At 39.7% G+C, this 16,588-nt stretch overlaps 1 protein-coding gene across 4 annotated transcripts in view; it reads left to right on the top strand.

The window, feature by feature from the left end:
• The window catches only part of mylk3 (myosin light chain kinase 3), a 95,504-nt gene extending 78,958 nt beyond the window's left edge, over positions 1–16,546 (top strand). For 2 of the 4 annotated variants that reach the window (XM_072279649.1, XM_072279646.1), the window contains exons 11-13: positions 2,772–2,924; positions 8,963–9,095; positions 12,954–16,546. In XM_072279649.1, coding sequence (XP_072135750.1) covers positions 2,772–2,924; positions 8,963–9,095; positions 12,954–13,028 — 361 coding nt within the window. In that variant the 3' untranslated portion in view covers positions 13,029–16,546. Of the gene's footprint in view, positions 1–2,771; positions 2,925–3,084; positions 3,164–8,962; positions 9,096–12,953 lie in introns of those variants that run through there. The other 2 variants (XM_072279647.1, XM_072279648.1) reach the window with 2 other exon arrangements.
• The last annotated feature ends 42 nt before the right edge of the window (positions 16,547–16,588 follow it).

Raw genomic sequence — 16,588 nt, forward strand, 5'->3', positions numbered from 1 at the left:
GCTGGGGGGTTCATTTCCTTGCTGCCGTTTGTGTGTATGAGGGGGGAGTTGGGGGGGCTTTGGGATTCTAACGTTTTAACTGTCATTCATTCTCTGGGGCACTCCTCTGTTTTTGAGGATGTCTGCGAAGAAAAAAAATTTTGGGATGTATATTGTATACATTTCTCTGACATTAAATGTACCTATTGAAAACTTCGTTTGTTTAAATAATTCATTATGCGTTATATATAAAAGTATGTGAATGGTATACCACATCACAAGCACACACCTCACTAAAAATAAAAATGTAACATACTTGTTCTCTTGGACTCCCATGTTTTTCATTTAATTATTTTCTGGAGTTACAAAACATAACAAACTTCACCACAGAGACTGTAGCAGTTGAAGAAAGAGGTCCATTATGACCTTCCCAAGCACAATTAAGGATGAATAATAAGAGTAAGATCCCTGGTCATTCTATCACTGGAAACGGAATCTATAAATGCAAAAATTGTGCATGCCACATTTACGTACTGACAACAGTATAAGAAAAGAATTCTCCTTGTGAAACATGAATAACCATCCATTTATAAAAGTATTTATAAGTAAGGGCCTCCTATTCTGTTCACTTTATACTGGTTGAGTACCCCTTATCCAAAATTTCCAAAATCCAAAACTGTTTTGAACGCTGACTTGACATATTCCACACTGTGCTGAAGTTCCCACATGAATCTTGGGAACATCACAAGTTCTCGGATGCTGTACGGGTCACTGTACATTACAAACAGTTCTGAGAAGTGATCTCATATATGTGATGAACAGGCTTAATGAAAAGTAGAAAAATTCTGCATAAAGTGAAAAATGAAGATCTCGATTGTGTATTTAAAGAGTGGATTGGTCAGTGTTGGAGTGAACATTTGCTGCTTAACAGTATGCTAATCATGAAACAAGCCAAGATCTATCATGACGAACTGAAAATTGAAGGTAGTTGTGAATATTCATCAGGCTGTTCACAGAAATTTCAGAAGTGACACAGCATTAAATTTTTAAAGATTTAAAGCATTTTAAAGATAACGCATCTGATCACAAAGCAGCAGAGAGATTCATTGAGTTTGCAAAAATCATTGCTGATGAAAATCTAACACCAGAACAAGTCACAATGCTGATTATTTTTATACCTTACACAAAACCTAAGAAGAAGTAAAATACAAATACAGTGTAAACACGAGAAAATCTGCAGATGCTGGAAATTCAAGCAACACACACAAAATGCTGGTGAACGCAGCAGGCCAGGCAGCATCTATAGGAAGATGTACAGTCGACGTTTTGGATCGAGACCCTTCGTCAGGACTAGCGGAAAAAAGAGATAGTAAGAGATTTGAAAGTGGGAGGGGAGGGGGAGACCCGAAATGATAGGAGAAGACAGGAGGGGGAGGGATGAAGCCAAGAGCTGGGAAGTTGATTGGCAAAAGGGATAAGGCTGGAGAAGGGGGAGTATAATAGGATGGAAGGCCTTGGAAGAAAGAAAGAGGGAGGGGAGAACCAGAGGAAGAAGGAGAACAGGCAAGGAGTTATTGTGAGAGGGAAAGAGAGAAAAAATAGGGATGGGGTAAGAAGGGGAGGAGGGGCGTTCATGGAAGGTAGAGAAATCAATGATCATGCCATCAGGTTGGAGGCTACCCAGACGGAATATAAGATGCTGTTCCTCCAACCTGAGTGTGGAAACTGACAGTACACTGTATAACACCTTATATACAGTGTACTGTCTTTTAATCTAAATGCAACATCATTGGCGGAGACTGAAAGCCTGCCGTTGTTTGTTGGTGTTCAACAGCTGATTCAGGTATTCTCTCCCGATGCTGCTGTGCTGCTTTTGTTGATCTGCACATTATGTTTTCAGTATATTAATGGTATGTAATAATTTTTACTGTTAAGGCCATATATGTTATGAACAAGAGTAAGAGAAAGACTGGCACATAAATTCAGAGTCGGAAATGATGACGATCCCAAACTATCTCATTAAGTATTTTGAAATCTGAAAAAATCCTAAATCTGAAACATTTCTGGCCCCAAACATTTTCGATAAAGTGTACTCAAACTGTACTAATGATCGTGTGGCTAAGCACAGTTCATTACTGTGTGTAAGTCTGCGGGTGACACCCCTGTTGTTGGCCGAATCCAAGGTGGTGACGAATCGACATGTGGGAGGGTGATTGAAAATCTGCTTTAGTTGTGCCATAACAACCTCTTACTCATTGTCTGCAAAACCAAAGAGCTGGTTACTGACTATAGAACGAAGAAGCTGGAGGCCTGTGAGTAAGTTCTCATTAGAGGATCAAAGGTAGACAGGATCAGTAGTGCAAACACGTACGCTATCTCGTTGAAGAATTCACAGATCTTCCCAGGATGTTTCCCTGCAGGGCCTGCATATTGTGGTAAATAGGCTCCCACAATACAGGATGTCAACACTTGTGCAAATGGCCGTGTGTGTCTTCTCCAGGAGGAAAGAGGGTAAAATGGGCAGAAGAAGGAAAAGTAGATTTATATTTGAGTAATGTTTGTCAGGATTGGGGTATGCTCTTGACTGTGATCCTTTGTGAGCAATGTAGGTTATTTCAGCCCTTAGCTGTCTACTGTTAAACTCCTGAGTTTCCCATGCACTGAATGTATTATGCAGAAAACATGGGCTAGGAAAAGGCTTTCTACCCCATTAAGTCATTCCTTTCAGAGACACTCTTAGCAGTAGTTATTGTTCCATTACAGTGAGTGATGATGGATGTTTGCTTTTCCAGGCTGAGTGGCTTATCCCCTTTCCTGGGTGAGCATGACACTGAAACCATGAACAATATTATCAATTCAGACTGGGAATTTGATGAAGAAGGATTTGAAAATGTTTCCGAGGAAGCAAAAGAATTTGTTTTAAACCTAATAGTGAAAGAAAAATGGTAAGATATAAAACATAGTTTTCTTTGCAGTGATTCTTCTTTTTGTAACATTTATGAAGGCCTAAATTTTAATTAGTCTTGTGCCAGTACTGATATGCTTTAGCCTTTAGTAGTTCTTTAGCTTCCATGGGCAAATTTCTTTCATTTCCTACATCTGCAGGTTTCCTGTGCACATGTGGTTCAAAAAATGAGTTATTAAATAAACAAAAACTACTAAAGAAAATAGAAGAACGCCTGGGAGCAAAGAAAATTTTGTCATTTGGTCTTTGGGAATGATCTGAAGAATTATTCTTTCCTATAAATGATGGTGAGAAGAAAACGACAGAAAGTTGTGGAAACTTGATAACTAACAGAAGTCTTCTGATAGGTATTGAGGAGAAATCCTCTGGTAGGAGCCAGGGATTTATGCACAAGACAAGAAAGAACAACGTCCTTTTCCCGCTTTGCTTCTATTACAATGGAACCAATAAGCGCCCCCCCCCCCTTTACAAAATATATATGACAGACATTTAATTGTCTGCTGGAATGCATTTTGCAAATTTCAATATTCCACTCTTCTACAAAGTGTTTATTATAGAACTTTGCAGAATAGCAAAACCTTAAAGGGAAAGACAACAAATTTATTTAGCTCCACTTTGTTGAGTCCCCAGTTTTGAAAGCTGTCAAGATTCCAGACAGAGAGCCTTACTAAAAATTGCACCTATGGGTCCTATAAATGGAACTGCCATTAATGGTATCCTTGAGAATGGAAGGCACCCTCCATTTCCTAAATCAGTGAGGACATTAAAAATAAATAAAAATAAATTTAACTTGCCAATTCTCCTGATATGGTACTATGAGTAAACCATGGGCCTTTGCTCTTCCCTTCCAACTCAGCCATGATATCGTCAATACCGTCTCCCACTGCTGAATTTACCTGAGCGTCAACAGCCTTTTCTTGGTGCTAGTGAGTGGATCTGTGAGCATCTTGTCTTTACACTTAAAATGAATAACAGCTGATCAATAGCACCCAGTCGAGGACTGGTATTTGAAATCTTACCTATGCTCAAACCCAAGTGCATTTGCAGGAAACTAAATTGTGCCTCTAGTCATTCCATAATTAACAGTCCAGAGAATTTTATGGATTCATGACTCAAAGATTTAAAAAAGTATGTAAAGGTCTTTCTGCTCTCAAAATTCAAAGTTGAGCATATTGGTTGATTGTGGTTGACACAGAGTACTTCACCACATGCTTAATGTCAACCAGAATTAAAAGGTAGTGTGCTCTTGTGAAATATGAAAATGGATACTTAGAGTTTGTTTAAAAACCATAATGTAAAAAATACACATCAGTTTATAATCGCAGTACCCACCTATTTTGAAATAAAGGCATAATACTGTTCTGGCTTCAGAATATGTTGCACATACTTACTGGTTTAGAGTTTACAGTAATCTGTGTTTATATGGATTCACACTGTTGTGAAGAAACTTGCAAGGATTGCTTTGAAGGCTCTCAGACTTTGCATAATTTTACATCATTCATAGCTAGTCCTATTAAAGACATATTTGACTGCAGCACCTATCATCAAACCAACAGTATTTAGACCTGTTCTAAAGTTTTATGATTAGCTACACGTTTAGCAAGAACTCTTAATCCAATTTTACGGAGGACAGATGCAATTTTCCAATCCGCCTTGCCTGTAAAAAGGAGCTTTTTAACCGAAAGCTAAACTTTCCATCTAAAAATGAGTCAGCTAAACTCTGTGTGGGGCTGTTTGGTAGCAAGTGGTTAGCATAATGGTAGTGCCAACTCTAAGATCGGAGCTCAAATCCTGCAGTTGTCTGCAAGGAGTTTGTACAATCTCCCTGTGACCATGTGGGTTTCCTCCAGGTGCTCCGGTTTCTTCCCACGTTCCTAAGACGTACGCGTTAGGGTTAGTAGGTTGTGGGCATGCTACGTTGGTGCTGGGAGCATGGTGGGACTTTTGGGCTGCCCTCAACACACCCTTGATTCAAATACACATTTCATTGTATGCTTCAATGTACATACCCTGTCAGATCCAGCTCAAACCACGTCATCAAGTTCACTGATGATACAACAGTGGCTGACCTCTTTGGCAACAATGATGAATCGAGATAAGAGAGACTTGTCAAGCGGTGTGAGAACAGTGATCTGAGTCTCAATGTAGACAAGACAAAAGAGATGATTATGGACTTCGGGAAGGCGAAGGTCAACCACTCTCCATTGCACATCAATGCCTCTGCTGTGGAGAGAGTAAAGAGTGCAAAGTTCCTTGGAATACACATAACAGACAATCTAAGCTGGACCCATAGCACCTCCTCATTAGTCAAGAGGACACAGCACTTCCTGAGGAGATTGAGGTGTGCAATGCTCCCTGCCCCCCATTGAAGACATTTCTACAGAGCGTCCCGTCTGGCTGCACCATTGTGTGGTATGGAAGCTGCAAGGCTGCAAGGCGTCAGACTGCAAAACCCTACAGAGGATGGGAAAAGCTGCCGAGAACTCCGGGGTCTCCCCCCCCCCCCCATTTGTGATAGTTACTGGTAACATTGTATCTGAAGGGCCAGAAACGTTGTTGAGCATCCTTACCGCCCATCCTACTATCCCTTTGACCCACTAACATCAAGGAAGGAGGTACAGGAGCATCAGGACTAGGACAGCTGGAGTGGGGAACAGCTCCTACACTGCCCGCCCCCAGCAGTGAGGCTAATGAATACCCTGCCACCACCAAGATCCTGTCACCAGGACAGTGAGCTGTTCATTGTGCAACACACACAAAATGCTGGAGGAACTCAACAGGCCAGGCAGCATCTACGGAAAAGAGTACAGTTGACGTTTTGGGCCAAAAGCCTTCGTCAACTGTACTCTTTTCCTAGATGCTGCCTGGCCTGTTGAGTTCCTCCAGCATTTTGTGTGTGTTGCTCGGATTTCCAGCATCTGCAGATTTTCTCTTGTTTGTGAGCTGTTTACTGTTCACCTGTGCTGCACACTTCACGTGCATTTTGGATTATACTTTATGAACTTATTTATGGTGATATTTTGTTTTATGTACTGTGTGTGATATATGTATTGTGGGTTGACCGTGGTCTGGAGGAACTTTGTTCCGTTTGGTTATATCTACGTTCAGCAGAGTGATTATAAACCTGAACTTGAACTTGTGACGAATAAAGCTAATCTTTAATCTCCAATCTTTAATGTTTTTAAATTGTTGATAACCAAATTGTTGGAACTAGCTTCAAGAAGTTGCTGGCTAATATAAAGTGACAATCCATAAATGGCCCAGATCAGTTCATTGTCAGTTTTAAACTGTGCACAATGTGGTAAAAAATCAGTCTGACACATGCTAATATCACTAGGTCGTGCAGCAACTTTTATGGAAATACATCTTCACATGCAGGTAATGTAAATTTTTCTCAGAAGCAACGCACACAAAATGCTGGAGGAACTCAGCAGGGCAGGCAGCATCAATGGAAAAGAGTAAACAGTCAATGTTTGGGCTGAGACCCTTCATCAGGACAGTTTAGACTTTCCCATAGATGCTGCATGGCCTGCTGAGTTCCTCCAGCATTTTGTATGTGTTGATTTGGATTTCCAGCATCTGCAGACTTTCTTGTGTTTGTAAACTTCACTCTGCCCAGTTGTATATACTGGATCCTGGTTAACTGGACCATTAATCAGGCAGCTGTTTTGTTTGGGGCAACACTTAAAGAACAAAACTAATCGAGAAGATGGCCTGGATTCCCTTTGTTTATTTGGGCTGCTTAATTGGGACAGGGGACTGTTGCTGAAGTCCCTAACCAGCTTCAATCACATGCCCATGGCTGTTAAGATGCTATGTCGTATTTAAAGCGAAATCTTTAAATACCATCAGCTGTGTGTGGTTCTGTTCCAAAAGCAGTGATTTTTGTCATTGATAGTTGGTGAGGAATAAGCAGTAAGACAATTTAGAACTGCTTTGCTCACTACAGATTTGGGAATTGAGGCATTGACACCAGAATCGACCAGGAGTAAAAATGAAGCAATTTCACTACTTCAACAAGTTAAGACCTACAAAAAATTTTAATGTATCAGCAATCATCTTGAATATAACAATGAAAATAAAGATTTGAAGGATGCAGTTTTTGAAAGCATTTTATGAAGGCAGTCCATTACCTGCACTAGGTGTCTGAGCTGGTTTTGTTCCTTTACAGTCCATCGATGGCCGAATTCCTCCATCGACAACTATTAGGAACTACAATTTTAAAGTACGCGATTAACTGATGGCCCAGTTGTATACAACTGAGTAGAGTGAAGTAAACAAGCATGAGAAAATCTGAAGATGCTGGAAATCCAAAGCAACACACACAAAATGCTGGAGGAACACAGCAGATCAGGCAGCATCTGTGGGAAAGAGTAAACAGTCCTGATAAAGGGTCTTGGCCCAAAATATTATACTATGGTTTTATAATACTATAGTACTGTAGTAGTATTGGCAGTGTTCGAATTTGTTCTGTATTTCATTTAGATACGTAATTTGTAACTCGGTTAAATGGTAGTTTGTCATTTTTGTACATTTTTAGCTTTTTCATGAAACTTTGACCAAATGGGACAGCCATTTAATTGGGCCAAAATGTACTGGTCTCGATGTGTCTCAATTAACTGGAATCCACTGTATTTAATTTTGTGTGGGTGGACATCTCCTTCCCAATTATAGCAAAAGTCCAGCAAAGCACATTTGGCCCTTATGTTACAGTTCACAGCTAATCATAAATTACTGTGTGCCTTGAGGCACAGAACCAGCTTCCCCTCTGTTGTCTCATTGCTTCAGTAAAGCAGCCAGCAAAATCGAAGACCCCACTCAGCCTGGATATTCTCTCTTCTCCCCTCTCCCACTTAGCACTAGAGACAAAAGCCTGAAAGCACATACCACTCGGCTCAAGTTCAGCTTCTACCCCACTGCTATCAGACTTATGGCCTCATAGTTCACCTTGTTACAATCTTGCACTTTATCATTTACCTGCACGGCACCTTTTCGGTAGCTTTTACACTTCATTCTTCATTATTGCTATCTTATTTCTAGCTTAATGCACTGTGTACTGCAGGAACAGTATGCAAGGCAAGCATTTCATTTAATCTTGGTATAACTAAACCAAACAACACATCTGATCAATGTCCTGTATTTTTCAATGAGCCTGCCTCTCATTCCTCTAAACTATAGACAGTATTGATCCACACTACTTTTCTCTTTGAAAAGTACTTCCTCTTCCGCCCACCACCACCGCAACCAGTCCAATAAACCAATCTGGCACATCCTCTATTCCAAATAGTAAACATCATGAATGTGGGGACCAGACCTGTATTCAATATTCCAATTGGTGTCCCATCAGACCCTATATAATGAGAAGGAAAATGTCTTTACTCTTGTACACAAATCCTCTTGCAATAAAGGCTAGCCTGACAATTGCCTTTCCAATTGCTTACTCTATTTGCACTTTAACTTTCACTGATTTATTTACAAACGTGATCTGCACAACAACACTTCTCAGTTTTTTCACAATTAACGTTTTGCACATTATATTTCCATCAGTCCTCATCTATTCTCTTAATCTGCTTCTGCAACCGCTTTGCATCTCTTCACAAATCACAATGATGATCTCACTATGGGACTTCTTAAGCTGATGTTAAGAATTCTGAAATTAATTGAATTCTCCATTGTGTTAATTCTAACCCAGCTGGAAAAGGCTTTGCTGATGCTGGACTCAGATGGATGGTATTAGATGAAAGCCGCAACTTAATTTTCTCAATAATGATAATGATGTAAATACCCATCAAGTCACCATGGAATTGATGGGCCAAATACCCTGTTTCTGTGCTGTAGTGTTCTATGACTTCTATCACAGCATTTGTAGAGCAAGACTGATTTTTCTGGTCAATTCCCTTTCAAAAGAAATCAGAACCAAGAACTGGTTTTTGGATTTTAAGAAAATTGTGCCGACATTATCTAATGACTTGTGTTAATTTGCTTCCAGCACTAACACCATGTTTCCAATATTACCAGTGGCAGGTTCAGTGCGTCACAGTGCCTGAAACACAAATGGCTGAACAACTTAACAGAGAAAGCAAGCAAGTGTAGGGTTCGTCTCAGATCTCAAGTGATGTTACAGAAGTACATGTTACAGCGCCTATGGAAGGTAATACCTGGTTCACTTTCGTTTAGTTGATTTTGACCATGTGAGTAAATCCTGTGCACATGCTCATAAAAGTTAATAAAAATCCACTTTAAGGTTTAAATCTGAATTAAGGAACTCACTGCTTATAAGAACAGACCGAAGTCAATCCTAAACATGCGCATTTGAGTGCTGGATTCATGCTCAACATATTGGGCCTTATCGTGCTTACAGTTACTGACTGTTCTGCACAAGATCAGCTGCTAATGTGTGACAGAATTCTTGACTTCTGTGTCTGCACTTTATAGCGCCAAAACTCAAATGTACTGGAGTTCAGATGTGGGTAAACCTGCGTTAGTCCAGCACTGAGTCGATAGCTGCTTAACAGTAATTGAATATGGCTTCAAATGAATTTAAAAATAAAATTGTTCAAAAAGTCTTGATTGACTATTTAAATGGTTTCCAACTGCCATCCCTCTGATCATCAGAGGCAGAAACAATACAACAGGTCTTTAATGATCTGGGTTGTCAGAATGATATCAGGGTGGTTCCTTAAGGTTGTCATAGCTGGTAGAGGTAGTAGTGCCAAATTCTCACTACCTATTAAATGCTCCCAATGCCATGCACCTCAAATAGCCGCTGACAACCAAGTCTAGCTCCAGGCCTTCATGCGTGGCTTAGCTACTAAGTCTGGTGAAACCATTTCTACTGACAGAAGGGGCAAAGGCGGGTTACTGGCCTTCAGGCAGATGGGGTTCATTTGCCGAGGTTGGCAGCACATCTAGGAGAAGTATCCCAAGCCTCTGCTGCCTTGCGGCTACATCCATCCATAGGGAAGATTTCAGGAGTAAACCTTGAGGAAAAAAACCTGGAACTGGGGTCCCTAAGGCAGTCCTACCTTAAGTTCAAAGCTGACTGGCAACTCCTGTGATGCTGCTGGTGCCAAACTGCATCAGTTTCTGCTGTTCCTTGGGCATGAGTAACATCCACGTCCGACCCTGATTAACAGAGTCCTCACATCACATCAGGGTGGTTTTGTGGGTCAGGCCTTACTCTCTGCTGTCAGTAACCTAGTTAGTAGTAGTAATAGTAAACATAGAAAACATAGAAAATAGGTGCAGGAGTAGGCCATTCGTCCCTTCGAGCCTGCACCGCCATTCAGTATGATCACGGCTGATCATCCAACTCAGAACCCTGCACCAGCCTTCCCTCCATACCCCCTGATCCCTTTAGCCACAAGGGCCATATCTAACTCCCTCTTAAATATAGCCAATGAACTGGCCTCAACTGTTTCCTGTGGCAGAGAATTCCACAGATTCACCACTCTCTGTGTGAAGAAGCTTTTCCTAATCTCGGTCCTAAAAGGCTTCCCCTTTATCCTCAAACTGTGACCCCTCATTCTGGACTTCCCCAACATCGGGAACAATCTTCCTGCATCTAGCCTGTCCAATCCTTTAGGATTTTATACGTTTCAATCAGATCCCCCCTCAATCTTCTAAATTCCAACGAGTACAAGCCCAGTTCATCCAGTCTTTCTTCATATGAAAGTCCTGCCATCCCAGGAATCAATCTGGTGAACCTTCTTTGTACTCCCTCTATGGCAAGGATGTCTTTCCTCAGATTAGGGGACCAAAACTGCACACAATACTCCAGGTGTGGTCTCACCAAGGCCTTGTACAACTGCAGTAGTACCTCCCTGCTCCTGTACTCGAATCCTCTCGCTATAAATGCCAGCATACCATTTGCCTTTTTCACTGCCTGCTGTACCTGCATGCCCACTTACAATGACTGGTGTATAATGACACCCAGGTCTCGTTGCACCTCCCCTTTTCCTAATTGGCCACCATTCAGATAATAATCTGTTTTCCTGTTTTTGCCACCAAAGTGGATAACTTCACATTTATCCACATTAAATTGCATCTGCCATGAATTTGCCCACTCACCTAACCTATCCAAGTCACCCTGCATCCTCTTAGCATCCTCCTCACAGCTAACACTGCCGCCCAGCTTCGTGTCATCCGCAGACTTGGATATGCTGCATTTAATTCCCTCATCCAAGTCATTAATATATATTGTAAACAACTGGGGTCCCAGCAATGAGCCTTGCGGTACCCCACTAGTCACTGCCTGCCATTCTGAAAAGGTTCCGTTTATTCCCACCCTTTGCTTCCTGTCTGCCAACCAATTCTCTATCCACATCAATACCTTACCCCCAATACCGTGTGCTTTAAGTTTGCACACTAATCTCCTGTGTGGGACCTTGTCAAAAGCCTTTTGAAAATCCAAATATACCACATCCACTGGTTCTCCCCTACCCACTCTACTAGTTACATCCTCAAAAAATTCTATGAGATTCGTCAGACATCATTTTCCTTTCACAAATCCATGCTGACTTTGTCCGATGATTTCACTGTTTTCCAAATGTGCTGTTATCACATCTTTGATAACTGACTCTAGCAGTTTCCCCACCACCGATGTTAGGCTAACTGGTCTATAATTGCCTGGTTTCTCTCTCCCTCCTTTTTTAAAAAGTGGGGTTACATTAGCCACCCTCCAATCCTCAGGAACTAGTCCAGAATCTAAAGAGTTTTGAAAAATTATCACTAATGCATCCACTATTTCTTGGGCTACTTCCTTAAGCACTCTGGGATGCAGACCATCTGGCCCTGGGGATTTATCTGTCTTTAATCCCTTCAATTTACCTAACACCACTTCCCTACTAAGATGTATTTCCCTCAGTTCCTCCATCTCACTGGACCCTCTGTCCACTACTACTTCCGGAAGATTATTTATGTCCTCCTTAGTGAAGACAGAACCAAAGCAATTATTCAATTGGTCTGCCATGTCCTTGCTCCCCATAATCAGTTCACCTGTTTCTGTCTGTAGGGGACCTACATTTGTCTTAACCAATCTTTTTCTTTTCACAGATCTATAAAAGATTTTAGTAGTCATACTTTATTAATCCCGGGGGAAATTGGTTTTCGTTACACTCAATGATCTGTGAGATGTAGTCTATTGGGAGTCGAATGTCTGTAGAAGTACAAATGTGGACATCCTGTGAGAAGTGAATGTGAAGTGTTGGCTGGGATCAGACTGATCCTGTCTTTTTGGGAAAATAACCTAAATTAATCTGTAATAATGGGCATATTCCACTTCATGCACAATTTTCTATAATAATCTATACTTTTGGGCACAGTGGAATACTATAGCAAAGGATGTTGTGTTAACATTCTATGCTTTCTGGCCAACTCTTTCTGTGACATTTGTGCACTTCCACATATGCTGTTAATCCATTGTGATCCCAATTTGCTTTGACTTCTGTGTGCATTCTGCATTAAGTCTTGAGGGGGTGGAAAAGCAAGCCCTATATTGATCCTGTCTTCAGTTGATGTCAACTTTCCAACAAGGATCACAAGTTGTGTTTCCCTTCCCTTCATTAAGTTGGGACATTCACTGAGATAAACTGAATAACCCCACACTCTCGATCAGACCGTGACTGTATCATACTAAGTGTATTGTACCTACCAGAATAGTTAAACATGTACAGTTAAATTTTTCCTGCAGGCTTTTGTAAAGTATACCAGCTTGAATCAAACGACCCAATTATACCACAATCCCAGAAGAATATAGTGAAGATATTTTTCTAAAGCATTGTTTCAATACCTTGCGTGGCTCCATTATTTCTACCACCCATATGTAACTCCTGATTACGATGGTGATACTAATAAGAGGAAAAAGCAAAGTTAGGTTTATACCAAGTATACGTAGTGTTGTCATGGGATGTTATTGCATATAATGAAAGGTCACATAGCAGAGGAATAAATTGCTAACACTTTTAGACTGCAGGCAAGACTAATGATTAATTTTCATTTGTGCTTACAGAAAAATTATTACGCAGTTGCTGCAGCAAACAGGTTCAAAAAGATCACTCAACAGAATTTGTGCAAGAACACTTAGCCTGTGATTTGGGATACAACAACAGAAGAAATGGTACAGCCTGGTAAATAGCAAATCAGGCACTTTATCATCACAGGATTGGAGGATTTATGAATTATCTTCCTTTTATATGGACTACATTCAGATGCTATATTTTAAACATTTTTGCAGCTGTTCATAAAAATTTGGCCAAACCGAATGATGAAATTCATATGACCTTTAACAGCAGAAATATGGAAAATACTCTTTTTCCCCAAGGATTTACCAGATCTGGTAGCATCCTTACCTCTCTAATGAAAAGTCATCTCTCAGTAGGTGTCTCTTTGAATGCTACGCAAAATTATATTTGAGAATTATGTAAATTCAACCTCCTAACCAATGACTAGAATGCAATTTGACATGTTGACAATATGAGAATCTGATAAGAATGAATAAAAAGAATGCTTCATCCTACAATGAAGCAGACTGAAAATTGTTATAGTTTAGATACTAGCAAATTGTACTAGACGTTGAATAGAAAGTGAAATGAAATCCCTCGAGGGATGAATCACTAGCAATGTAATTCTTCAGTAATCTTTTTGATTTTTTTCAGAACACCTTGAGCTTTATTATTAATGTTAATTTAGGTGTAGGGTGTTTTATACCTGACAATCAAAATGTTACTACAGTCAAGGATAAATCATAGGATTAACCAAAACAACTATATAGATTGGTGTTAACAATGTCATAGATTTTTTCCAGGTAAAATTTGCTTTATTGCTAACATTATATCATGTATTAACATTTTGGAAAACATTAATATCTAGTTTCTGAGGAACATTCAAAAGAAATTGCCGGTAGCTTCGCATTGTGATCAGTACGTCATTTTTTTTAACCTGTATATTGTTTTCTAGATATTACTGTGTTTTCAGTAATGTTGGGATGGCAAAGAAAATGAATGCAACCAAGTAGCCTCTTAAAAATAATACTGGGCATTGTTCCCCACCCTATCTTCTCAACACAATTAAATTATATCCTTAATTAGCCTGAATTCATCATTGGGGGAAATTATAATAAGTGTGCCTTTTAAGTTTATTAAGTCAATAGCAATTTTTTTACTTATTTAACATCAGTAATATCAATATTGAAACTATTTACTAGAAACTTAACACAATTGCAAAGACAATTGTATTTAATTTTTCAAATATTAAACCAAATAGATGCTGCTCTAGATAATTCTATGCATTAATTTTTGCTGTAAAAGATGTATAGTGCTATAAATAGAAGTATTCCAAGAGGCACAATAATGTCATATCCAAAAACTCTCAGCAATGTTAACCTTCAGCTGACAGCTGATGAAAGAAATGGGCTATTAGTCACTATGGCAATGCAAGACGTATGGTCAGGTACCAGGCTTGTGTAAACCAATTGATTCTAACATTACTACATTAACCTCCCTGCCCTTTCCCATTCCTCCCATGCAGCCCCACATTATTTTCTGTGTTAGTTATGAAAATATAAGCAGACTTAGGCAATCCTGGTATTCATGCTTAATTTGAGATCTGAGATTGGAGAGGTTTTGCTGGTGTTTTGCATGAACAGTGTCTCTTCCACTGGAGAGTTTATAATGTGAGTACCAAAATGGCAATGGAAGAGACTTCCCGATCACCCAAGTGCTTATAATATAGGACAAGTTAATATCAAACATTTTTCTTTTAAAATTCATTTGAATGCTCCGAATAGAAGTTATCTGAAATGCATTTTCGAAGCATATAGAAGAAAGAAACATCCAAAGCTTTCACATCCACTTTAATCCAATTTTCATGTCTCAGAATCCTAACTAAAGTCGATGTGGTTACTGACAAGTTCACAGATGTTTTGTGTGATGTATGCCAGCTTCTGCATTCAGGTTTTGGTCAGCACCAAAATGATGGTTCTGGTCCTGAAGGTGAGGTTCCTTGAGAAACCCAAAGAGCAAAGCAGTCTGAGAGTTTCCTGACTGATTTGCTCTACACAATTCAATGGTTCAGAAGGCCAAGTAGAAAATCCTGGCCAAAATGGATACAGGATTCAACATTGTAGAATTCGTAATTCAATAGAAGTACACAAGCACTTATTGAATTATCGTCACTGCTCTGCATACATACCCTTAACAATATCCTCAACACTCATGGCTGCTTCTTTTCCTACAAGAAAACTAATGCCTCTATGTTTCAGAAACTAACTAGGCCATTTTATCTCAAAACCTGATCTCAAGAAAACTAACAAGCTCTATGCTATTTCAGTATGTCTCTTTAGGTTTTGTTAAGAGGACTGGTATGTAGTAACATTTAACATTCTAAGGAAATAAAAACCTTATTTCACAAATGCACAGTGATTATTGCAAGGGTTTAATAATGCTCTTAGGATCTAAAAAATCTCAGCAATTGTCCCCTGAATATTGCAATAAATCATTCTCCCAGCTTTATCCTCCAGAACCTGAAAGCTTGAGTAAGTAGTAAGATAGGACCATCAAAGCATGTCCCAGGTTCCAATAGACTGGCCTACTGAGTTTAATCCTAATCCCTGGTACTGTCTGTATGAAGTTCACCTTGTAACCAAATGGAACAGTAGGCTTATCGGGCACTGTGAATTAGCAATAGGTGAGAGGAAGAATCTAGGGGAGAGACAAGGGGAGTGTGGGAAGAACAAAATTTTGATGAGTATAGGATTAGATTAACAAGTGACCAGTTCATATTTGGTTGACTACAAGCCAGCTGTTTCCATGCTCCATGGCTATGCTACCCCAAGGCGACTTTCTGGAAGGGGAACGCCTTGCTGTGCCTCAATCTAAAGTCCCTAAAGTTATGTAACATGTATTGGCATCAATTTTTGGGGTTGAAGCTGTGAAATCGGTATTCATTGCCTGCTGTAGAAAAGAGTTATCACTGTTACATTTAAACACAATATTTTTGGATTATACAGTGAGGACTTTATAGCTTTCCTGAGGAAAGTGGAGATGATTTGTGTATCATTCTTTAGGAAAATAGGAAATCCGAATTTCTTTATATACAACTAGCACAACATTTTGAATGTTGTAGTGTGATAAATTCAAGGATTTCAAAGCTTAGGAAAAAATAATTCACCCTTTCACTGGTTGCCCAGCAGTATCTTTCGGACTGTGATAGCAGTTGCTTTGTATAACTGAATGTAACAGTGGTATACTATGAAAAATGACATCCTCTAACAGAGCTGGATGGCCCGTAGTTAAAATGCTCAAAATTAATACATCAGTTAACAATGCAGCCACGTATGCACCTCACTGGGCCAATAGTTTCAAGAGGAGCAAGGGACTTGGTTTATGTTCCTGTGGTCTATACAGTATTTCAGAATAGTAAGGTCATAATGCAAAGCTGGGGAACGACAGCAATATTGAAACTGCATGTTTTAACTTCAAGTTTTATATAAAACTAGATCGGAGAAAGTTTTGCCTGCATGCATATTTAAGAAACTGAATTAAGAATATGTATTGCTGCTCTGTTTTTTTTGGGGAATTAAAAATGTGAACTGCATGAAATTCATACCTATGAATATGGAACTTTATTTTAGTTTTCAGCCATCAC

The sequence above is a fragment of the Mobula birostris genome, chromosome 15 (assembly GCF_030028105.1).
Source record: "Mobula birostris isolate sMobBir1 chromosome 15, sMobBir1.hap1, whole genome shotgun sequence".
In the NCBI taxonomy this organism is placed as follows: domain Eukaryota; kingdom Metazoa; phylum Chordata; class Chondrichthyes; order Myliobatiformes; family Myliobatidae; genus Mobula; species Mobula birostris.